The 26,146-nt window shown below is 16.3% G+C and overlaps 7 protein-coding genes across 7 annotated transcripts in view; 4 read left to right on the forward strand and 3 right to left on the reverse strand.

Annotated features, from left to right (window-relative positions):
- Positions 1 to 245: 245 nt before the first annotated feature.
- PADL01_1346500 (conserved Plasmodium protein, unknown function) lies at positions 246 to 650 on the forward strand (the record flags this gene model as incomplete). The annotated part of the gene is made up of 1 exon (XM_028684024.1): positions 246 to 650. The coding sequence occupies one exon, from the start codon at positions 246 to 248 to the stop codon at positions 648 to 650; it is 405 nt and encodes a 134-aa protein (XP_028540143.1).
- Positions 651 to 2,063: 1,413 nt separating this feature from the next.
- On the reverse strand, positions 2,064 to 3,453 carry PADL01_1346600 (DNA/RNA-binding protein Alba 4; the record flags this gene model as incomplete). The annotated part of the gene is made up of 2 exons (XM_028684025.1): positions 2,064 to 2,645; positions 2,917 to 3,453. 2 exons carry the CDS (start codon positions 3,451 to 3,453, stop codon positions 2,064 to 2,066), a joined length of 1,119 nt encoding a protein of 372 aa, XP_028540144.1.
- A 3,309-nt stretch (positions 3,454 to 6,762) lies between these two features.
- Positions 6,763 to 9,152, forward strand: PADL01_1346700 (conserved Plasmodium protein, unknown function; the record flags this gene model as incomplete). Its single annotated transcript, XM_028684027.1, has 14 exons — positions 6,763 to 6,817; positions 6,918 to 7,015; positions 7,188 to 7,226; positions 7,360 to 7,516; positions 7,684 to 7,721; positions 7,843 to 7,873; positions 8,008 to 8,051; positions 8,150 to 8,217; positions 8,334 to 8,370; positions 8,476 to 8,536; positions 8,647 to 8,691; positions 8,792 to 8,856; positions 8,985 to 9,018; positions 9,091 to 9,152. The coding sequence occupies 14 exons, from the start codon at positions 6,763 to 6,765 to the stop codon at positions 9,150 to 9,152; spliced, it is 834 nt and encodes a 277-aa protein (XP_028540145.1).
- Positions 9,153 to 12,582: 3,430 nt separating this feature from the next.
- Positions 12,583 to 14,548, forward strand: PADL01_1346800 (ethanolamine-phosphate cytidylyltransferase; the record flags this gene model as incomplete). The annotated part of the gene is made up of 3 exons (XM_028684028.1): positions 12,583 to 14,190; positions 14,313 to 14,386; positions 14,491 to 14,548. The coding sequence occupies 3 exons, from the start codon at positions 12,583 to 12,585 to the stop codon at positions 14,546 to 14,548; spliced, it is 1,740 nt and encodes a 579-aa protein (XP_028540146.1).
- Positions 14,549 to 15,216: 668 nt separating this feature from the next.
- On the forward strand, positions 15,217 to 16,493 carry PADL01_1346900 (leucine-rich repeat protein; the record flags this gene model as incomplete). The annotated part of the gene is made up of 6 exons (XM_028684029.1): positions 15,217 to 15,388; positions 15,521 to 15,569; positions 15,675 to 15,781; positions 15,887 to 16,086; positions 16,183 to 16,277; positions 16,352 to 16,493. The coding sequence occupies 6 exons, from the start codon at positions 15,217 to 15,219 to the stop codon at positions 16,491 to 16,493; spliced, it is 765 nt and encodes a 254-aa protein (XP_028540147.1).
- A 120-nt stretch (positions 16,494 to 16,613) lies between these two features.
- Positions 16,614 to 22,552, reverse strand: PADL01_1347000 (conserved Plasmodium protein, unknown function; the record flags this gene model as incomplete). Its single annotated transcript, XM_028684030.1, has 3 exons — positions 16,614 to 16,685; positions 16,846 to 16,945; positions 17,196 to 22,552. The coding sequence occupies 3 exons, from the start codon at positions 22,550 to 22,552 to the stop codon at positions 16,614 to 16,616; spliced, it is 5,529 nt and encodes a 1,842-aa protein (XP_028540148.1).
- An 869-nt stretch (positions 22,553 to 23,421) lies between these two features.
- The window catches only part of PADL01_1347100 (conserved Plasmodium protein, unknown function), a gene marked incomplete at both ends in the record, with an annotated part of 4,184 nt that continues 1,459 nt past the window's right edge, over positions 23,422 to 26,146 (reverse strand). The window contains one exon of the mRNA XM_028684031.1: positions 23,422 to 26,146. This exon is cut by the window's right edge and continues 752 nt beyond it. Coding sequence (XP_028540149.1) covers positions 23,422 to 26,146 — 2,725 coding nt within the window.

Below are 26,146 nucleotides of genomic sequence, written 5' to 3' on the forward strand. Positions count from 1 at the left end.
TATTATTTTTTTTTTTTCTTAAATTAAATAAGATATTTACATAATAATTATATATATATATAATATATATATATGATTAATATGTTTTATGTTTCATTTATTTAATATCTATATAAAAAATATATAATATATTATACATATTTCATGTATATTATTTATAATATATTATATATATATATTTTTTTTTGTGTGTCGATTTTATTCTTTCGTAGTAAATTTTGCTTGTTGGTATAAAAAAGAAAACGATGGCAAGCGAAAAATATAAAAATGCATTTAATCGTAATAAGTTAAATAAAATTGAAGAATATAATAAAGAATATGAAATGATGAAGTTACATAATAATAGAGAAGCAGGAACAAGAGGTTGTTTTAATTTGAATGATTTTATATATAATAAAGAAAATTCGAGAGTTTTAAAAAAATTTATTTTATTTGTATTATTAATTATTTTATCACCTGTTGTTTTAATCGTATTATATAAATATTTTTTTATATTTATATTATCAAAAAATAATGCTTTATTATGTAGTCTTTATATAGTTATATTATATATAATATGCCTAACTTTGTTATATGCATATTTGGCTTTTCAAGAAGATGAAAATTATTCAAAGAACCAAAACCGGAATTATGAAAGAAAAATGAAATAAAATTAAAAATTAAAAATAAATTAAGCATACAAATAGAACTCACAGGTGATAATATGAAATTACAATGTTTTAAAAGAAAAAAAGGAAAAACTATATTTACATATTTATTATATAAAACATATTATAATATAATCTTATGGATTTATATCTTTTATGTGCAATTTATTGTATTTTATTTTTATTTTATATTATTTTTTAATTAATTATGAACTCCCATCAAATATGTTTATTTTATTTTTATTTTATATTTTTTTTTTTTTTTTTTTTGTTTTATAAATTTTTGTTAATAATTTCACAATTATAATATAAATTCTGATTTTTTTATTTTATTTATTTTTTTTTTTACCAAATGAATATTTGGTAGGATCAATAACACCTTCCTACAAATAAATTTAAACACACCCACATATATATATATATATATATAATCATTTTAATTAAGTAAAAAATAAAAATTTGTATACTTATAATATATAGCTTACAAATAAACAACTGGAATATTTATTCATATCCAGAATTTTTGATACCTTATTCTTTTATTAATAATAAGAAATATTTAAAAATATAAATAATTTATTATGCACAGTTATTGTTGTGTAATTTATACATAACGCTTATATAAAAATAAGTGATAAGAAAAAAAGATAATGTTAATATAAAATAGCATAAATAAAAATGGAAAAAATGTGGAAGAAAAGAAAAAAAAAATATATATATATATATGTATGTATATATATATATATGGAGATATAAATAAAAATATGAAATAAATACATAAAGATAATATATGCACACATATAAATATATAAATATTATTATATATACAAATATTATATATACAAATATTATATATACAAATATTTTATATATATTATATATATATATAAATTATTTATTTATTATTATTATTTTTTTTTAATTTTTTTTTTTTTTTATTATTAAAAAACAATATATACTTTTTATTTATTGACCTCTATTTTCAATTTTTTCTGTAAATGGAACATAGTAATATTGTAATAATTTTTTTTGGCATTTTTTTTTTTTTTTTTTTTTTTTTTTGAGTAATTCTTAAGATAATAATATATATATATATTTATATATATATTTCATCTGGATTCTGAAAACATTTGTTGATTTAATTTTTTATTTAGGCATACCCAAAAAAATTAATATAATACCAAAACAAATAAATATATATATATTTGGTTTATTGATTATACATGAGTATAATTTCATATTCCAAATAAAATAAAAGAATACATAACAAATATATATATATATATATATATATATATATATATATGTATGTATATTTGTTTGTATTTCTCCTATAAAAAAAGAGTTCCATATTATTCATATTTATATTATAATATCATTTTTTTTTTTTTTTTTTCTTTTTTCTTAATTATTTATTTATTGCTCATTGTGATTGAAAACTTGTAATCCTGTGGTTTCTACCCATGCATCTTTAAATACATTTTCATCATAAGCAAAATTTAATCTTGGTGATGGTCCGTGTCTATATCCAACAGCTAATCCATTTAGTATAGCTTTAGCTACATCTAGTTTAGAAGCATTAGGGTGTTTAAAGATACTACCTGAGAATAAACAGATTCTACATGTGTTCATTCTTACATGCTTAATTTCTTCTCTTTTAACTAAACCATTATAATCACAAAGAGTTGTCATTAAGTTTTCTGCTGTTTCTTGAACTTCATCTAAAAATTCTTCCACTGAATTATAATTCTTTCCTTTTGGTCCTACAACATATACCATACCCATATTTTTCTCTTTCTTGTGTGGAAAGTTTTTCTTAAATGTTACAATAAATACACTTCCTGTGCTATGATCACTACCTTTTTTTAAGCTATTTCTAATACGACAAAGGGCTAGTTTCACATCTGGATATTTTTTGTCTACATTGTCGTATAGGACGGATTTCACTTCTTCGTCAGGTTTTTCTCCATTTTCGCTAACTGCCTTGGTTAATAATTCCTACATAAAAAAAAAAAGGAATAAAAAAAAAATTATAAAACAAAAAAATATATAAAGTATATATGATAAAATAAAAAAAAAAAAAAAAAATAGGTAAATAAAATAATTAAATGATATTACATGATAAGTAAATAAAATATATATATATATATATATATATATATATATATATATATGTAGAATATATTTATAAACTTTAAAAAAGTATCGTTGTTTTTATTTTATTTTATTTTATTTTATTTTTATTTGTTTTTTTTTATATTTTTATTACTTTAAATAAGGATTCATATTTATCAACTTCCTGATTGTGAGAAGACAAGAGTTCTGAGAATGCACCGTTAATACCCTCACCGCCAACATATAAATTATTATCTCCAGCATTTAGAGAACAAATATATTCATTTGGGTTTTCATCATATATAGGAGTAAAGCTATCTGTTTTCTCATGAAAACTTACATATCCTGGAGATATTCTAGAACCTTTAAATTCTGGATGTTTTTCCATATATATTTTTAAACCAGGTGTATAAGAATAGTTCGAGTTAAAATAACTATATGATGTTTCAATTTTTACAACATTAGCTGCATTCTTTGATTGTAATGATGATTGTAATTGAACACATAATGGTAATGCATCTCCTAATCCACTTAATATAATATAGCGTGTTCCTCCAGCTAATAATTCCCTAGCAGTTCTCTCTAAAAATCTTCTGGTCCTTTTTACAGATACTAATAATACCTTTGAATTGGGGAATTCATTTTCATCAACATTATTTTGTTTTTGGTTATGTTTTTTATCATTTTCCATCTTAAAAAAAAAAAAAATAAAGGTTTAAAATAAATTAAAATTAAGGTAAATATTAATAATACGTATATAATATAGTGTATCTACCATATACCATAAGGACTGAATATATATATATATATATATATATATATATATATATGTATATATTTATTTATGTGTTTATTTAATTTATTACTTTTTATTCTTATTTTTATGTTATAAAAAAAAGTAGCCTTTTTTTTTTTTTTTTTTTTTTTTTTTTAATTCAATGATGATATAAATAATATCAAACTGATGATTAATATCTCCTTTTTAGTTAATATATAAAAATATATATGTAATTATAGCAATATATATTTTTTTTTTTTTTTACATTTAAATAAAATTTAAACTAATATATATAATAATGTATATATTTGTACGTATTCTTATTCTTTCTTAATTTTATTAAATATATTATAAATATATATATAATATATATATATTTATATATATGATTTATTAAAATTAAAAAAAAAAAAAGAAAAAAAACTTATAATACATATAAACTGTATTTATATATATAATATATATTGTATTATTTTTTATTTTGTATATTTTGCCTTCTATAAATTTTTTTAAGTTTATATATTGATATATATAAATATATATATTATATATATACATATATATGAATATTTTAAAATACTTTTTTTCCTTCAATTTTTTTTTGATACTTTTTAAATATAAAAATAATATATATATTTATATATAAGATTATATACCTAATTATATATATATATATATGTTTTCCTTTTATCTTTATTTTTTAAAAATAAATATATAATAAATTATATATATCATATATATTATATATATATATATATCTTATTATAAATGTTATTATTCTTCTTTTGGGTTTTTAAGTTTTTTTCTTTTTTTTTCTTCTTTCCTTCTATTTTTTTTTTTTTTTTATAATAAGTTTCTAATTTTTCTATAATATTTTTTTTTTTTTTTTTTTTTTTTAAATATATATATATAATATATTTTTTTTTTTTTTTTTTTTTTTTATATATATAATAAAAATAATTATTTTCTTATAATTATATATTTTTATATGTAAACAAATAAAATTTTATTAATATTATTAAAATAATATATATATATATTTTATTATATATAATAATATATTATGTATTATATGTAGTAAAAAAACGAAAAAAAAAAAAAAAAAGAAACAATGACATATGTATGTATATATATATTATATATATATAATATAAAAATATATATTTTTTTAGAAATATATAATTTATAAAATTTTAAATATTTTTTTTTCCCTTTTTTAAAATATACAAATAATATATATATAATTATAATATATATGCTGCATATATATAAGAATAATAATATCTTTTTTAAAAAATTAACTGTAAATATATTATATATATATATTTTTTATTTATTATATATATACTATATATAAAAAAAAAAAAAAAAATATTTTTAAACGTTTTTTTTTTTTTTTTACAAATGATATTATATATATATATTATATTTAAAAATTTATTATTATTATTGTATTTAAAAAAAAGAAAAAATAATATATAAAGTATATATTTTATTAATTATATGTATACTATTACTACTACTACAAGGATTTATAACATATGTATATATATATAATATAATACATGTAAATAAATATATTATAGCATATTATTTTATAATTTTACATGCTCATTTTTTTTTTTTTTTTTAATATGTTGGAATATTATCATTATATAATATTATATATATATGATATTATATATATATATATATAATATTATTCTTTTTTTTCATTATTCATAGAAAATACTATAAAGAAAATGTAATATAAATATATTATAAATTATAAATGATATATATATATATAATAAATATATATTTTTCAAGAAATATCACATAGATAATAAAAAATATATGTATTTATTATTATATATATAATTTATATATATGTTATTATATATATATATATATATATATATATATATATTATATATATATTTTTCTTCTATTGTTTTTTTGTTCTTTTACTTTTATATAAAGCATTTTGTGACGTTTTCTTTTTTCTTTTCTTAATTTTAATTATAATTATAATATTATTATATATATATTTATATATAGCATTTTATGTTATATAATAAAAATGTATGTACATTTATATAAAATTGTATATATATATAAAATAAACATGTTACAATAAATATATTTTATGTAAAATATTATATATATATTTTTATATTATATAAAGAAATAATATATGTATTTTTAATATGATTTTAATATTTTATAATAAAATATATTTTGATAAATTTACCTATTATTTTGAATAAGTTCTGTGTTATTTAAAATTTAGTATGTTATTTCCATATTTTTTCGTTTTTTTAAAATGAAAAATAAAATATTTATATATACACATATATTCTTATATATATATATATATATTATATAATATTAACCTTTTTTTGATTCTCTTATCGTATTTTATATTTACCTATAAAAATTACATATATTACAAAATAGGTTTATATCTTTTTTAATATATTTTTTGTACATTGTTCACCTTGAAGGTTACCTCTTTTTTTTTTTTTTTTTTTTTTTTTGCACTTTAATCAAGTAAATATTTAAGTAAAATATTTTATTCAGAATAATACTTGTTGCACTACTATTTTCTTTTCTTTTCTTTTCTTTTAATTTCCTTTTTTTTTTTTTTTTTTTTTTTAACCTCTTCTTTTAATATTCCATTTACATTGTTTCCAAAAAAATTCTTTTTGTCTGTAACCATTCGGTATATCTATATTTTCGATGTATTCATTTTTTTTTTTTGTATTTCCCAAAAATGATATTTATAAAATAATTCATAAGATATAATAAGATATCCTTCATATATGTCAAATGAAATAAAGGTTTTATTTATTATTTTTTTTTTTTTTTCTTCATTATCAATATGAAGTTTTAATAAAACAAGTTTATATATATATATATATATATATATATATTTATAATTATTTTTCGAATTCTGTTGTGTATGTACACAATGATATTATTTTTTTTTCTCCTTATATTTTTTATGTTAAAGTGTGGTCCTAGGAATTTTTTTTTATTATCCTCACAATTATAATATTCACATGTATTTATATTAAAATAAAAATAAAAAGTTGCCTGTTGTTATTTTGACTTCTATAATTATATAATTTAATACATATTATATATTATATATTATCATTCCTTCTGATATTATATCTAACTATTTTTTTTCGTTTTTACTTATTCCTCATTGTTCTTCAAAATTATATATTTATCAAAATGAAGAATAGGTTTTTTTTTGTTTTATCCCTTTTTTTATATATAACCATATTGGGTAAAAACTATTCATAATATATATATATTTATGTATATTCCTTTTATTTTGATTTAATTATTTTATTTATTAATTTTTTTTTTTTTTTTTTTTGTTAAAGATATCACGTTGACATCTCTTATTCAAAAAAATATATTGAAAGAGAACGTTGACAAAGAATATATGAACGCTTTTCTTTTCGTTAATAATTCACAAAAAGTAAAATCTCTACCTTAAATAAAAATGTAAAAGTATATGAAATATTATATATATATAATATATATGTATATATTTTTTTTTTTTTTTTTCTTTGTAAAATATATATATATATATATATATATATATATATATATATTGTGTACACACTTTTATTTCAATATCCTGTTTGTAGTATTGTGAAAAGGACAACATAATCTTAGCATACAATAGTGTACTTTTTTTTAATGCACATCATATAAAAAATAAAATAAAATAATAAAAATTAAAATGATATATATATATATATATATATATATATAATATAGCACAATTAAGTATAAAAATTTTAATAATAAAATTTATAGGACAAATTATATAATTTAAATAACGTTCTTAACTTTTGTGAATCAAAAAAGAATTGTGATTTTATATCTTATACACCCAAAAGAATATTAAGAAATTCTATATATTATAAAGATGAAGAACCCTTAAAAAATACGGGAGCTAATTGGATTTGTAAAGGTTCTTAGGAATAAAAAAATTAATTCAACAAATTTTTATTTCATAAATAATGTTATAATGTATATATATATATATATATGTATGTATTAGGTTCATATTACAATTGCAATATTATTCCTGACTTTATTTATTTATTTGTTTATTTATATTCATTTTTTCTTCTTAAGGAGATACTTGGATATATTCTCGTCAAAAAAAAGATTGGGTCAAATAAACTTATTTCTATAACATTTAATATTTTTATATTAACATATATTCTTTACATAATATATTTATACTTATTGTTTTATTTGTCTTATTATTTTATTTTAAGTTATTCCCTACAGATTACAGCTATTAAGGATGAACATATAAGAAGTATTAAAAAAAAAAAAAAAAAAAAAAAAAAAAAAGAATATGTGGAATTTTAAAATTATATTTTATAAAAATAAAATAAAAAAATAAATTATTTACACGAAATAATCATACATAATATTTTATATTATTTCAAGATCAAATGAAAAACTTCGACAATATTTTCCTCAACATGACGGGTGTATGCTGCAACATTAATAATTTATAAAAAAAGTTAAAATAAATAAAATATAGAAATAATAATATAAAAATTATTTCAATAAATATAAAATTCATTAGGAATGTCATAAGGAAAATATAATAATGAAAATTACAAAATATATTACTCCCAAAGAAGCAGCACATGAGTAAAGTTTCAAATAAAAAAAATTAAAACAGTATAAAAGCTTGAAATATATATATATATTAATTTATTTATTATAATAAATATATTATTATGTTTTTTATTTTTAATCTTATGTAGATGCGAAAGAATTATAAACTGTAAATTTATCATATTAGTAAGAATCAAAATATATTATATATATAGTATGACAACAATTTATATATATATATATATATATAAGTTTTTTTTTTTTTTTTTCCTTTTTTTAAAAATGTAAAAGAATTATAATAAACAGCTAGGTTCAAAATCACTGAATGATGATAAAGCTATCTTTTGTTCTCGTAAATATATAATTTACATATTAACATTTAATTATTATATTTTGTATTTTATATTTTAATAAATATATATTATACAAAATGAAAATCCATACATCATGTATCTATATTAGACACACCAATAAATAGAATAAGTAAACTCGGTTCCATGATAGCTGGTTAAATAAAGAAGAAATATAAAATATTATTTATATCAATGATATATATATAATAACTATATGAATAAATTCTTATTATATTTATTTTTATTTTTCTTAGGAAAAAATAGTTCAAATATGAATCACTATACAAATAATAAAAAGGAAAAGAGCACAGGAATTTTAGTAATATATTTATATATGTAGAAATTTTCTTTTTTCATTAAATAAATATAAACAAACTTATTTTATATTATTTATTGTTATATATATATATATATATATATATATATATATATTTTAATAATATTAAGAATACAGGAATGGGAGGAACCATAACACCTGATGGTACTTTCTTTTTTTTTCCCCCATTTTTAATAATATATATATATATATATATATATTTTTAATTTTGTTTAGATTATTATTATAATTATAACAAAGGAGATATTGTTCATGTATCTCAAAAGGAATATATATAAAAAGCTCATGCGAAGTATTAAAAATATATTTGATTTTAAATGTGAAAAAAAAATAAATAAATAAAATAATATATAAAATGCTTCTTTTAAACAACAATTTTGTTATATATCATTCTTTTTTTTTTTTTTTTTTTTTTTTTTTTTTTTTTTTTTTTTTTGTAAAACGAAAAAAGAAATGTTTAACTATAACAATATATTGTGGGTATAAATATGTATTATATATTGTTTATATTTATTTATTTGAATTTTTTTTATTTTTTCCCCAATATGATATAAAACACAAATGAATTAACCGTTAAGAAATAAAAAAAACGATACCAAGAATTATTAAAAAAAAAAAAATATATATTATATATAAATATCCTAACCACTAATTTTCATATATATGTAATGTTTAAAAACGAATATCTATCTTTATATATATTAAAAATATATGAGAAGAATTATTCTGGTTATATATATATATATATATATATATATATATTATATGTGTTAAAATTATAATATGTGACAACACATATAAATTATTCTACATATAAATATATAACAGTTGTAAAAATAAAATATAACATACGTTAAAGTTTTCATATAATTATTTTAATACTATTCTTTTATTCTTTATAACTTATTTATTTTTTTATATAACAGCATTATTTTAAGAGGAGACTTTTAACACTGTTCTGTTTCACATATTATATATTATATATATTATGTATAATCTTATAATATATAGAAATTTATAGAAAAATATTTTTATAATATATTTTTTTTATTTTTTCATAAGATAAAAATATAATTAATAACGCATGCGTGTGCATTTTATTCAATAAAATAAATATTATACAAATATATTATTTTTTTTTTTTTTTCGATATTACATATTATTTTTTTTGGAAGTCTCTAAAATTCATACAACTAAATATATATAAATATAATATATATATATATATATATATATATATATATATATTATTATATTTATATATAAAATATATATATATATTTTATAATATATAATATATTATGCTTTCATCGATAGCTCATTTAATTAGGTATATATAAATATATATATATATATATAATATATTATATATATATTATATGTAATATATATATATTTAAAATACAGCATAATATTATATATAAATATATTAATACATATTTGTATTTGTTCTAAAATATAATCTGTATATTATTATATAAGAATATTAAACAGTTGCAGTTTTTTATTATATAATGCATATATAAATATTATATATTTATATAATAAATAAATAAAAATATATATTTTATAATGTATATATAGAAAAATGCGATATAACAAATAACCGTAAAAGAAAATAAATATATATGTTTTTTATTATATATATGCATCATTATATTTATATATAATAATATGTGGTTGATTTATATGTATTTTTATTATTATTTTTTTTTTTAATAATATTTTCTGACAACTTTATATATAATATATTTTTTTTTTTTATTTTATTTTTTTTTTTTAGCTGTTTGGTTTTATTTTTTTTTATATAATATAAATAAATTAGTATTAAGAAAATAATTATTCATTATATTATATATAATTATGTATTATAATGTTACAGATATATATTTTAATATAAATATTTTATAAAAAAGTTATTTCTTTTATTTATTTTCATTTTTGTAGATATTTTAATAACAATATCGTTAATGGTTTTTTTTCTTCTTTTTTTAACTTTTATATATAATGTACTTTTTATATTATTATAAAAATAAATATATCTAATCTAAATAAAAAGTAATATAAATATATGTTTTATATATATATAAAACATAATAAATTTTATTTTAAAAATATAATATATAATGATAAAAATACATCTTTATAATATTTATTATCAGAATTATACCTATTTATTTTGATATACAATATATTAAATTTATATATATAAATATTTTCCCTTAATTTTTTTCTTTTTAGAAATTAGTATTTTATTTTATATATTTGATTTATAAAACTTACAACAAAAAGAAAAAATAAATAAATAAAATAATCTATAAATTTATAATCTTTGATTTATTTATTTTATTATTTATGTATTATAATATCTGTAACACCAAAAAAAAAATTTTCTTTAAAAAGAAAATATATATTATATAATAAATGTATTTTATGTACGTGTTATTATATATATATATATATACATATATATATATATATTAAAAAAAATTTCATAACATATTATTATATATATATATATATTTAAATATATGTACTTTTAATAATATAGTGCAACAAGGTTAATTATTATAGAATATTTATATATAATATATATGAATAATATTTTTATTAATTAATTTCTTTACGTACATAATTAATATATATATATATATATATATATATATTTTGTATACAATAAATGGATATATTACTTTATGAAGAAAATAAAATCAAAATAATACTTTTTTTACATATATGCATATATATATAATATATATATATATATATATATATATAAGTATAAAGTGTGTTATTACATTTTTTTTCCATCTTGTTTATTTTATTTAATTTTTTTTTATTTTTATAATATTTCTTATTTTCCTCTATTTCTTTTTTTTTTTTTTTAAATGTTTAGATAAATCCATGTAACTGTACTTTTTTTTTTTTTTTTTTTTTTTTTTTTTTTTTATATAAGAAATATTTTATATATTTGTGTGAATACATTTAAAAGGCTTTAATATATATATATATATAATAATAATAATAATATTTTATTATTTGTATTTATATCATAAAAAAAGATACACACATTTTTTAATATATATATATATATATATACATAATTTATATATTTAATATTATTTGTTTTATTTTTTTGTATATGTTTTATGTAGATATGTAATAAATTATATTATTTTTTTTCATTATTTCATTTCTTTTTTTTACCTTTATGTATTTTATAGTATGAATATATATATATATTATAATTGAGTATTTGTAAATATACCATAAAATAAAGTAAACAGTTATAATTAATTGTATATTTTAAACTTTATTTGAATATATATATATATATATATTTATTTATTTTTTTATTGTTTTATAATTTTTACCTTGCTCTATTTTTTTTTTTTTTTTTTTAATTTTAATTTTTTTGTTTTTATTTTTACACATAAATTCAAAGGTTATCCTTTTGTTTATACCATATCACTTACAAAGCATATTATATATTTAACAAACATATGAATATATCAATTAAAAAAAAAAAAGAAAACTTATAAAAAAAAAAAAAAAAAATATACAGAAAAAATTATCTATAGAACTTATTTATATGTTGATTTATTGAAATTATAAGCCCTTGTAAAATAAGAAAAATACGAATATATAAAAATATATATATATGTATATATTTATTTATTTATTTTTTATACGTACAATTATAAAATAATGAGCAACCAATTTTTAGTTGACACGATTTATAACCATGGATACATGAGAAAATTTCTTAGTATTTTGAGGAGTGTAAAAAAAAATGACAAGTTTGATCATATAATGAAACTATGTGAAAGTACAAATATAGAAGAGGATGAAGAATTATATAAGGTATTTATAAATGAGTTACATAATATAAGTAATACCTCTTCATCAAGAAGAAAAAAGAATGATAATGGTTCTAATGAAAGTACTAATAATATTAATAATAATAAAGAAAATGATAGTAATAATACTCATTTTGAAGATATGAAAGATATTAATAGTTCAATATCTAATAATTCAGAAGAAATTAATGAATTTGAAATAGATTCTAGTACATCTACTCAAGAAAAAACAAAAGAAACAAGGATATATGTAGATGGAATATTTGATTTATCTCATTCTGGACATTTTAATGCAATGAGACAAGCAAAAAAATTAGGAGATATAGTAGTTGTAGGTATAAATTCAGATGAAGACGCATTAAATTCAAAAGGAGTGAAACCAATATATACACAAGAAGAAAGAGGAGCTTTAATAGCAGGCTGTAAATGGGTAGATGAAGTTGTTATAGGTACGAAATATAATGTAGATATGGAATTATTAGAAAAATATAATTGTGATTATGCTGCTCATGGAACTGATTTAGCATATGATAAAAATGGTACCTGTTGTTATGAAGAAGTACGAAAATTTAATAAATTAAAAATATTTGAAAGAAGTTATGGTATATCAACCACAACTATTATAAATCATTTATTACAAGCAGTAAACAATTCTGATTATTATTCATCATCAAATAATAATAATAATAATAATAATAATAATAATACCAATATTAATAATAATAATAATACTCTTGTCAATAGTAATAATAATAATAATGATACGAATAGTGTTTCAACAAACGAAATTAGTGATATTAATAATGAAACTAATTATGTATATAACACAAATACAAATTCAGAACAAATTGATAATTTTAATAGAAATAAAGATAATCCAACCATTCTTGAAATTACAGAGGAGCAAATTTATAACTCAGAATTAGGTATTTCTGATGATAATAAAACAAAGGTCAGTGAACAACAAAATGATATAGATACATCACCAAAAAACCTCCTTAATAGAAATAGATGTCATATTACAACATCACAAATATATCAATTCATTGATAATAATGAATTAATTAAAAAAAAGAAAAATAAAAAAGTTGTATATGTTGATGGCTCTTTTGATATATTCCATATAGGACATCTTAGAATTTTAGAAAACGCAAAAAAATTGGGAGATTATCTATTAGTAGGATTACATTCTGATGATGTTGTCCAAAAAATGAAAGGAAAATATTTCCCAGTTGTATCATTATTAGAACGAACATTAAATGTTTTATCAATGAAAGTTGTAGATGATGTTGTTATAGGAGCTCCTTGGGTAATCACAGAAAGTTTTATTAAAAGATTTCATATTGATGTTGTTGTAAGAGGTACCATTGTTGATTATATTTATTCAAATAATGAAATTGATCCGTATGATATTCCGAAAAAATTAAATATATATGAAGAATTATCTTCCGAATCGGTAAGTCAAAAGAAGGCCATATTATTATATAATAATATATTTATATATATCACACAAATATATACATATATATATATATATATGTAAATTTATTTTATCGTTTTATATTTTTATTTTTACAGAATATTACAACTTATGAAATTATTCAGCGAATTGAAAAAAATAAGAAATATCTAATGCGAAATATATCAAAAAGGTATGCACAATATTTTATATTATATAAATATATACATATATATATATATATATATTTATTTATTTAATTATTTAAAATTTTTTTTTTCTTTTTCCCTCATTTAGGAACAAGAAGGAAGAAACCATATGGGAAACATGCAATACTTATGCAATAAATAATTAGGTCTTTTTTTTTTTTTTTTTTTTGAATATTGGATAATAATATTTTGTTTGCAGTAATAGTATTAATAAAAAAAACAAAAGAAAAATATCACGTTTCTTTTTTTATATATATCTTTTTTTGATCATTTTAAATCGATAATATGATTTTATATATATAAACCTATTTCTTATATATATATATATATATATTTTAATATATTATATAATAATATTTAATACTCATTTTACTTTTTGATTTTAAAAAAAAAGAAAAATTCACTCGCATATTTTTTTTTTTTTTTTTTATTAATAATAATGTTTAATAAAGTATTATATATTATACATATGTATCCACACATACATATATATATATAAAAATATATATAAATATATTTTATTTATTTATTTATTTTTACTCTCTTTAAGCTGTAAATTACTTTTACTGTAAAATTATATATATTTTTAATAGATATAAAAATTTTAGTTTTTTTTTTTTTTTTTTTTATTGAAAATTTTCATATGTTTTAATTATTTGTCATTATTATTTATATTAGAAACTTTTATTAAATTTATAAAAGATAAAAGTAGTATCAATTTACAAATAAATAAATACATATAAATAATATATATGTAATATATAATTATTTATTTATTTTGTATATATACTTTTTATATATGTATATTTACAAAATGCAGAATATTTTAAATAATGATGAAGTTAAAAATATTATAGAAAAAAATGAAGGATATTATTCCGTCATGGAATTAAATGATGTTCTTTATTTGAATAATAAATTATATACCAAAATAGAATGTCTTCAGAATCTACATAATTTAAAAACATTATATCTAAACAATAACGGTTTCTTAAAAAAATAAAATAAAATAAAAATAAGAAAATAAGAAAATATTTTTACATTTTTCTTTATAACACACACAAAATGATAATAATCTTATTATTAAATATATAATGCATATGTTTATCCTTTTAAAGCTTTAGAAAAAATAGACGGACTTGATTGTTGTATAAACCTTATTGCTCTGTTAGTAAATATATAAATAAATATATATATATATATATATATATATATATATATATGTATATTTTTTCTATAATAATTCATACATTTTTGTTGTGATTTTAAAAGATATCTCAACTGCAATCAAATAAAAAAAATTGAAAATTTGAATAACTTGAGAAGATTGAGAATATTAAATTTGGAGGATAATAATATATTTCTTGTAGAAAATTTGGGTTATTAATATATGAACGAATAAAATATAGAAAATTAAAAAATGAGAAGATATATTCAAATATATAATTATGATATATATATATTTTTTATTACCTTAATGATAGATTATTTAGATTGCCTAGAAGATTTAAATTTAAGCAATAATTGCTTAGGTAGTAAAGGATCCCCAAATATTTCCATATTACATAAGAATAAAAATATACATATTTTAAACTTAAGCAATAATAAAATAAATGAGGACATTTTAGACCATTTGTTAATGTTAGAAAATCTGTCTATTCTGTATTTAATGAACAACCCAATCGTAAAATTAAAACATATAATTAAAAAAAAAGGGATAAAATATATATATATACACTTCTTCCCATTATACCTATATAATATATTGTTTTCCTTTTAGTTATTGACATATAATAATTACAGAAAATTATTTATTCATAAATTGAAAAGGTTAACCTTTCTAGATTATAAACCAATTAAAAAGGATGAGAGAAGGTTAAAATATAGTAAATATATAATTATATATATATATATATATATATTATATATGTGTATATATTTATCTATAGATGTGTTGAAGCCTTTTTTGAAGGTGGAACCTTAAAAGAACAAGAAGAGATGCAAAAAATAGAAAAACAAAAAAAATTACAACATAGGAATTCAATTGAATGTATTATATTAATAAAAAAGATGATTTTAAAAAATATATGAAATGAAAAAGAATAAATAAATAAATAAATATTAATATAAATAAATATATATATATATATATATTTGTATATCCTTTTTATAGATTTCAGGAAATATATTATGAATAAATAAATGTTCTCCTTAATTATTTATTGCTGAATGAATAACCTTTAAAATATAATCACATTTTCCTTCTGTACTTAAGCCATTCCACTAAAAAAAAAGAAAAAGGAAAATAATTAATATTATAAAAAGAATGAAAAATATTGTGAAAATAAAACAAATATATATTTTTATTAAATATAATAGTTATATTTATATATTCAAATATTTTTATTTATTGAATATTTTTATTTTATTTTTTATAAATTACTTCACTTAGAAATAACAACGATGTTGCATAGGTCTTTTTAATATTCTCATAAATATAATAACTCTCATTCATTAATATCCTTTTACCGTGATTTCCATCCCTAAAAAAAAGAACAAAATTATTAAAATAAAAAATATTATATGTTATATGTTATATATTATATATATGTTATGAACAGCTAGCAAATATAAAAAAAAAAAAAAAGATAGTTATCATATAATTTTTATGAACATCTAGCTAATATAAAAAATAAAAAGGTACATATCATATAATTTTTATGAACATCTAGCTAATATAAAAATAAAAATACATAAATATATATATCCATATACACATTATAATTAAATTACCGTAATTCGTTTTCCTCTGGAACACATAAAATTGCAATATTCTTATTTTTTATATCGTCAATAAGCAAGTTATATTTTTGATAATAATGCAAACAATTATTTGGTATATGATTATTGTAATTATCTTTTTTTGAATCATTAAACAAATGAATAAAGTAAATTTCGGTCAATGTAGGTACGAGAAAAGGTAAATTTACCAATTTGAGTATATGATGTATATTATTATATTCTTTTGATGATAAAAAAAAATTTAATTTATCTTCTTCCCTTTTGTACCAATAATAACATGGAAGATTGCTTAAAATATAATTAATATATTTATTATTTTTATTGAATGAAAGGAAATAAAAATTGAGTATGACTTGTACATAAATTTCATATAATTTACAATAATCTTCATCATTGAGATTAGCATTTTTATTATTTATACATTCGTTTATTACTTGCAAGTAAAACATTTTTATTGTTTCATTGTAAAAATGAAATTTGCAAAGAAAGTACATAATATTTAATTTCTGGTTTAATGATAATTCGAATTTGGATGTAACAATATTTTTCTGAACACTATTATTTGTATTATTGTTTTGGTTAATTTGATTGGAATTATAATTAATGTCATTTGTATTATAGGATGAATTATCTATGTCTTCATGGGAAGTAGATTCTTTTTGATTTCCTTCCATGTTATTATATTGTGTTGTGTCAAAATTATAGTTTATTGTATTTTCATTATTTTGTTCCATATAATGAGTATTTTGATAATTATTATTATTATTTTTATTATTATTATTATTTGTATTGTTTTCTAGGTGGTTCATATTTATATTTTGTTCTTTCTCTTCCTTAGGATGAAAAGATGATGAGATATCATTTGTACTTACGCTATTGTCATTTATTTTAATTGCTGATGTAATATGTTCATTTATATGTTCCATATTATTTTGTTCAAGTACTTCATTATTCTTTTGGCCGATTTCTAGATTTTCCTCTAATTCTAAATTATCCTTAAAATTACCATATTTTTGTAAAATCATATAATTAAAATAGAGTAGATCCTTGTTTTTTACACACAAATTAATTAAGACATCATTAGTTTTTATTAGATTTTGTATAATGGATGAATCCATATAATATTGTTGTTGTTTTAATGAAGATATATAATGATTTACTAATTTAAATACCAAGGTTTCATTTACATAATTTAATTTGAAATAGAAATATAAGATAATATATACAAAAGGATAATTAATATTTTTTATATTTATTTTATTTAATTCATTATTTAAAATATATAAATATTTCATATAATTTTTTGATAAATTATATTTTATATATATTTGTAATATTTGTAAATAATCTTGTAAGTTAAAAAATGGTAAAAACGTTTCCATACGCTTAATATAATTCATTATAAGTATATTTAAATATGAATATTTTGATGATATATATATTTTTTGATAAATATTATTTATATTTAATAATACATTAGATATCAATCTATAGCTTTTAATATCTACAATATCATTTTTACAAAAAATCAGATTTTTTAAGGCCAAATTTAAAAGATCCATATGTATAGAAGAATAATTATAGTTATCATTATTATTAATACAATTAATATTATTAAAATTATTTATACTATTCATAATATTATTATTATTATCATAATTGGTATTATTTTCTTTTATATTATTTATATAACTTATCAAACTTGTTATATTTTGCAATGATAACATTTCTTTCTTTAAAAATTGTTTTGTTTCTTCATTGGTGATGTCCTTTTCATTATTTTCTAAATAATTTTTCAAATTAATATTATACCTTAGTCTATTTTGTATAATATTATATATGACAGGATGGTTAAGTGTATATTCTTCATAATTATTATTAATATTTTGGTTATGTTCATTTTTGTTTATATTAAATGAATCACCAAATAACCCATTCAATATATTACTATAATTTGAACTTTTATCACTGTAATAATTACTATCACTATTATTATTATTGCATGTAGTATCTGTATTATTATCAAAAGAGATGGTGTTGATATTATTAATTTTCTTTAATTTGTCTTTATATCCGTCATTTGCTTCCTTTACCTTTATAATGTTTTCCTTTTCATTATTTGTTTCATTATTTATATAAGATGACGAAAAGAATTTATTTAAATTAATTTTAAAAACATTAATTTTTTTATAATCTATGTAAGGTAAAAATGTTGCAAGCATATTTCGTGTTTGGCTTTTTTCATTTAATAATATGAACAAGTTAATAATGCTTGTGTTCATATCATAATCGTAATAATATTTTTCAAAGTTGGAAGTGTACATAAAATGTGTATTTAAATTAATTTGCTCAAAATGGCAGGACAAAACATAATCATTCTCATTCACACTGTTTGGGTTGTTAACAATGTTTGTGCTATCCACTTTATTTATGTTATCCACTTTATTTATATTATCCACTTTATTTATATTATCCACTTTATTTATATTATCCACTTTGTTTATACTTTTCTCAATGTTCATTTTACTTATATAGTCGTCCAAATAATTTTCATCAAATTCATAATTACCCATCTCTTTTTTCTTCCCACTTCCTTTAGAATACATTACATGTTCCATTTTTTCATTCAACAATTTTTGTATATGTTTAGATATATAAAAGTCTATAAATGATTGAAATTTATTTATTTTATGCATTACATTTACTAGTGAACATATTTCTGATATATCTAATTGGTTAATATATGTAAACATGATAAAATAGTTCATAATTTGCTCTCTTGTATTTTCATCATATTTCTGATTTAATAAATGAACATAATTTGATGTATTATTAATAAAAGGAATATAATGATTCTCAATTATATATTCATATATTTGATATTGATATTGTATATTATTATTTTTAATTATATCATTCTCTTTTTCTTTAATTTTTAAAATAAAATCTTCATTAATTTCGTTAAATATTGATAGAGATATTAGTATAATAAAATCATCTTTATTAATAATAGTGTGTGTATTTTTTTTTGTTTTGAAATTATTTTTGTTTAAAATGGAAGAGTATAGAACATTACTTTGTTTATCACTAATGTTAGGCTTAATTATATTTTTATTATTATCCTTTATGTTTGATGGTATATTTGGATTTTTATTTATTATATTATTATTATTATTATTATCATATTTAATATTATTATCTAGTTTGCTACTTATATTTTCGTTATTAAAATGTAAAATATTTGTTATATCCATTATATTATTATCATATATATTACACTTATTTATATTTTCTATTTTATTCTCATTTTGATGATATAAATTATTTTTAATTTCGAAAGTAAAATTTGAAGGGAATTTATTCAACAAATTAATGAACTGTATAAATTCTTTTAGTGTATATAGATTAATAGAATAATATATTTCATTTATAAAATAATTAATAATTTTTTTACAATCATTTAATAAGTTCATATTTTTTTTATTTATATCTGTAAAATGATGGTCCTTCTTAATCATATGAATAGTATTACAAAAAACATTAAGTATATATAAATATAAATTATTTGAAAATATATGTTTATATTTTAACACATATTTTATTAAAAATGTGTTATTCATAAATAAAAAGTTATTCATATAATCTACATTTTCTTTAATCTTTAAAATATATGGAATTAGAAGATTATGATTATGTTTTTGGTTATGTAATAAAAACAATTTCATTTTATTTAGCAAAATAACATCCAATGATCTTTTCTGTGATTCATTTAATTGTATAATAGAAGTAAGTAAATTATAAAAAACGTAATTATATATATTAGTATTATTTACATTATGAGAATTATAATTCAATATATTTGATGAATGTGTCATGTCTTCATTTCTAAGAGAGGCAAAAAAATTATTTCTCAATAAAGAGTTAGCAAAGAAATTACGAATTCCACTATTTAACATATTATTATTATAATTATTGGGATTAATTTGAGTATTCATATTATTATTATCATAATGATCATTTAATTTATAATTTTCCACTTTTAATATATTACTTTCACTTATATTCATGTTATTATTATGTTCTTTGAATAGGACATGGCTTTTAATATTTTTATTATTTAATAAATCCTCTTTAGACGAATAAAGAAAAAATTCGGAAGAACTAATTTTTGAGTAAACCAAATTCATCAAGACATATTTAATTTCATAATTATTTAGAAAGGATAAATCACGATATATTAAACTTAATAAACATATATTAATATTTTCATTTTTTAAAAAATTATAAAATGATAATTCTTGAGAAAGAAAATTTTTTATATCCATTTTGGAATACTTTTCATTTTTTGATGAAAGATATTCTTTATATAATAAGAACATCATATATTGATCTTCTACAGTTTTTTTATTTTTCTTATTTAACTCATTATAAATTTGTTCTATTTTTTTATTAATGTGTATATAATATATAGAATCATATGTTTTATCTTTATCACATATATTAGAAAGATATAATAAAATTTCTATTTTTTTATTTATATCATTAATATTATCAATACATTCTATTATTTTCTCACAAAATATTTTCTTTATTTCTAATAAATCCTTTTTATTCTTATTATTAATAAAATATATATTATCTTTTAAACCTCTTAAAAATTGTGTAACATTATTTGGGCAATCCAGACTTTTTAAAATAATTTTTTGTACATGATGATTATTTATAAAAAGATTATTTTTATCATTAAAATAATGATATAATGATAAAAACTTTTTTATATCTTCATTATTTTTATAATTACTAAAAAAGGAATTTATTTTCATATTATCATTATAATTCATTAATATATGTTCTTTAAAATAATTTATATATTTTGTTATAAAAAAAGGATAAGCATTATAGAAATAATTATAAAACGTATTTAATTCTTTAATATATATATTATAATTAATATGTTCTTTTAATATATATCTGGTTGTTTTTATTATATTTTTATTATCATCATAATATTTTAATATATCATATGTCTTTCTACTAAGATTATTATGCTTTATATTTTCATTTAATTCTTCATTCATTTTTATATAACTATCATTTATATTTTTATTTATATTTATGTTTGTATTTTTCTTTTCTTCAAAATAAGAACATATTTCACTATTTTCGTAGTTATTTTTATTTTCACTACATTCTTTATTTTTTATATTATCCTTAGTTTCATTTTTTGATACTACCCTTGTACTTTCATATCTCTTTCCCCTCAAAAATAAAAAACACATACAATTTTGTTTTCTTCTTTTGTTTACTTTTCCATTTTTTAGTAAAGCAGTCAAATTTGATACTCTCATTCTTTTAAAAAAGAAAGAATTATAAGATGATATAACAGAAAATTTGTTTTATAAAAGGAACATATACAAAAGGATATATTACATATATATATATATATATATATATATATATATATCTGTAAAAATTAAAATGAATAAATTCATACAATGGAATGAATTACATAATATATATATCTTAAAATTTATGCCATTTTTTTGGACTCTTATTATTATATTAAGAATATACTTCTTAAACATGTATATTTATTTTATACAACTTAAGAAGAATATATTTAAGTTTTTTCTCAAAAAATATAACGAGCATGATATATTATCATCATAAATATTATATATATATATATATTTTTATTTATTTATTTAATGTTCATAGTTTCTTTGATGATTAAAAAAAAATTATATTTTATTCTTATTTTATTTTTTTTTTTTTTTTATTAAAATTAATACAAGATTGATTATATAAGATTTTTCGTACACATTCAAAAATTATGTTGTTATAAAAACACATTTAATTATAAAAAAAAAAAAAAAAAAAAAAAAAAAAAAAAACCAGAGGTATATATTATTCTTTAATTATAAAATAAAAATAAAATAATATATATATTAAAACACTTATTTTAATATATTTTTTATTATGATTGAAAAAGGATACCAAGAATGACTATGCATATGTGTTCATTAAAAAAAAAAAAAAAAAAAAAAATTATATATATAAATATATGTATATGTGTAAACATTATATCTTATTGTGTTTAATCCTTTTTCCATCTTACATATAAATATATATATATATATATATATATATTGAAAAAAAATAAATATTTACCATACTAATGTATACATATATATATTCATATGTATATATTTCCTTTCTATATATTAAATATATTTTGTATTAGATGTCCTAAAGAATCATGACCTAATATAATTTTATCTTCCTTAATATGAGATTTCGTTAAAGTTTTATTTTCATTTTTTTGTAATGTTTGTTCATCATTATAGTTTTTATCCTCACTCTCATAATTATAAGAACTTTTCATTTTATTATAATTTTCTAGTGAATTTGATATATCATCATTATGGTCATTTCCACCATTTTGTTCAATGGTTATGTTTAGTATTTTATTTAATGAGTAATCATTTTGATTATATAAAGTAATATTATAATTATGATAATATTGTTTTATCATTTGTTTTAATTCTATTATTTTATGATATAAATGAATATAATTTTTTTGTTTTTTTTTGTATAGATTACTTTGTTTGTTACTCACAATTTGATCATCATTACTTGTATTTAATATTTCTATTAAAATCTCGTTTTTTAAATTTTTATATCTTTCTATAATATCTATAATGTGTATATTTTTATTATTCATATCATTAAATTCATATGTATTTGTAAAACTGTATTGAAAAATTTTATTTTTAAAATACTCATTTTTATTCTTAGATAATCTATTTTTAATAATTTCACAATTATATATATCATCAAATAAAATATTATCTTCACAATTATTATAAAATTGGTTACTAATAAAATTATTTCTTATAAATTTTTCTATTGTATAATTATTAATATTGTTTATATGTAAAGGGTTGTTATAACATGTTTTATATCCAAACGAATCAATATTATTATTAACATCAGTTGTGTTAATAATATTATTTTCTTCCTTATTTCTAATAATATCATTACTTTCCATTTTTGAGATGTCTTTCCTTTTTTTGTTTATATTTTTTGTTATCCCTCCTTTTATATTAGAATCCAATTTATCATAATTATAACAATTGTGATCATCCATTTGGTTATATAAATAATAATATTTGTTAATGTTATTTAGAAAGTTTTCATAATATAAATTATTTATAACCTTTTTCATATAATATATATTCTCTATATTTGAATACTCATCCATGTTTTTATTATTATTTTGATATATTTTTTTTTTTTTTCCTTCTGTATTTTTTAATAATTCTAGATATTTATTTTTGGTATCATTATATTGTTTTGTAATATATGAAATTTCATTATTATTATTATTTTGAACTTTTCTTAAATTATTTATAATTTGTATATATTCCTCTTTCTCTTTTTTTAATATATTCAAATCCATATGTATTTTTCTAGATTTCTCTTCCTTGATAATTAATACATTCATTTTACTTTTTATTGATTTTATTTTATTTTCTAGAAGACCAATTTCATTTTTTAGATTCTTTATTATATTATCCTTTTGTGCTATATCTTTTTTTTCTATCATATTTTTATTTTTATTCGATACTATTTTGTTATATATTTTTATATATATATCACATATTTCTAAGGGATATAAAACACATTTATTTTTTTTATCTTTATTTTGTTCATTATCTATATTTATAGAATACATAGTACAACATTCACCTGCAATTATATTTAATTGGTTTAAAATTTGGGTACTTAAATTATTTATAAATTCGTTAGAAATTTTTTCTCTGTTTGTTGTATCTTCCATAGGATTTATATTTTGTGTCACTACTTGTTGGAAATTAGTAATATGTTCTATATAATTTTTAAAAGACATTTTATATTTATTTAGTGGAATGATACTAAGATTGATAATTTTTTTAGGAACTTTAATCGTTTGGATCATGTCCTTACATTTTTTAACTATCTCTATTTGTAAATTTATATCACAATCACATTCTAGTATCATATCTGTATCTATTATTAAAAGGATAGATGTAGCAAGGGTAAAATTAAGAAAACAAAATAATTCAAGAGATGTAATATTTTTATGATCTATATTGTGTATTGTGTTATCCTTATGAGTGTCCTCCTCATTTGTATATTTCAAATGAATTAATACATTATCACTATTAATAATTTTATCACTTGCATTATTATTATTATTACTATTGTTATTATTTTTGTTTTTTTTTTTATTTTTATTTTTAATATTTGAACAATAAACTGAATAATAAAGCTCCTTTAACCGGTGACTTATCATATACAATGTAATATAATCAGTATTTGAAGAAAACAATTTCATCCTTATTTTCTCCATATATTTTTCAAGTACATATTTACTCAAACAAAATAATTTTATAATTTCCTCATTCTCTATTAATTTTATATAAGTGCCTTGATCTAAACTTCTTATAAGTTTCATATATATAATTATACATAACAAAAAATTTGATAACGTAATAAAAAAAAAAACTCCAAATCTAATACAACATTTTTCTTCTATAATATCAATAGAGATAGAATTATATATATGTTCAATTGTTTTTTCTAAGTATGTATTATATATATATTTTAAAAGTATCTGACTAATATTATAACAATCTATGATATCATTCATTATTTTTATATTAAAATTCAATATTTTTAATATGTAAGAAATATGAAAATTATTTTGTATTATTAATATGTCCACATTTTCATCTACATATATATCTGCCTCATAATACTTTTGAATGTTTTTTATTTGTTTCTTATAATCATGTAAAGATAAATTGTAAAAGAATAAATTGTGTATGTCATCATTTGTTTCTTCTTTTAAAATCTTATTTTTTAATTGATCCATTAGGGTATGAAAATTATTATTC

The sequence above is a fragment of the Plasmodium sp. gorilla clade G2 genome (genome assembly GCF_900097015.1).
Source record: "Plasmodium sp. gorilla clade G2 genome assembly, chromosome: 13".
In the NCBI taxonomy this organism is placed as follows: domain Eukaryota; phylum Apicomplexa; class Aconoidasida; order Haemosporida; family Plasmodiidae; genus Plasmodium; species Plasmodium adleri (nom. inval.).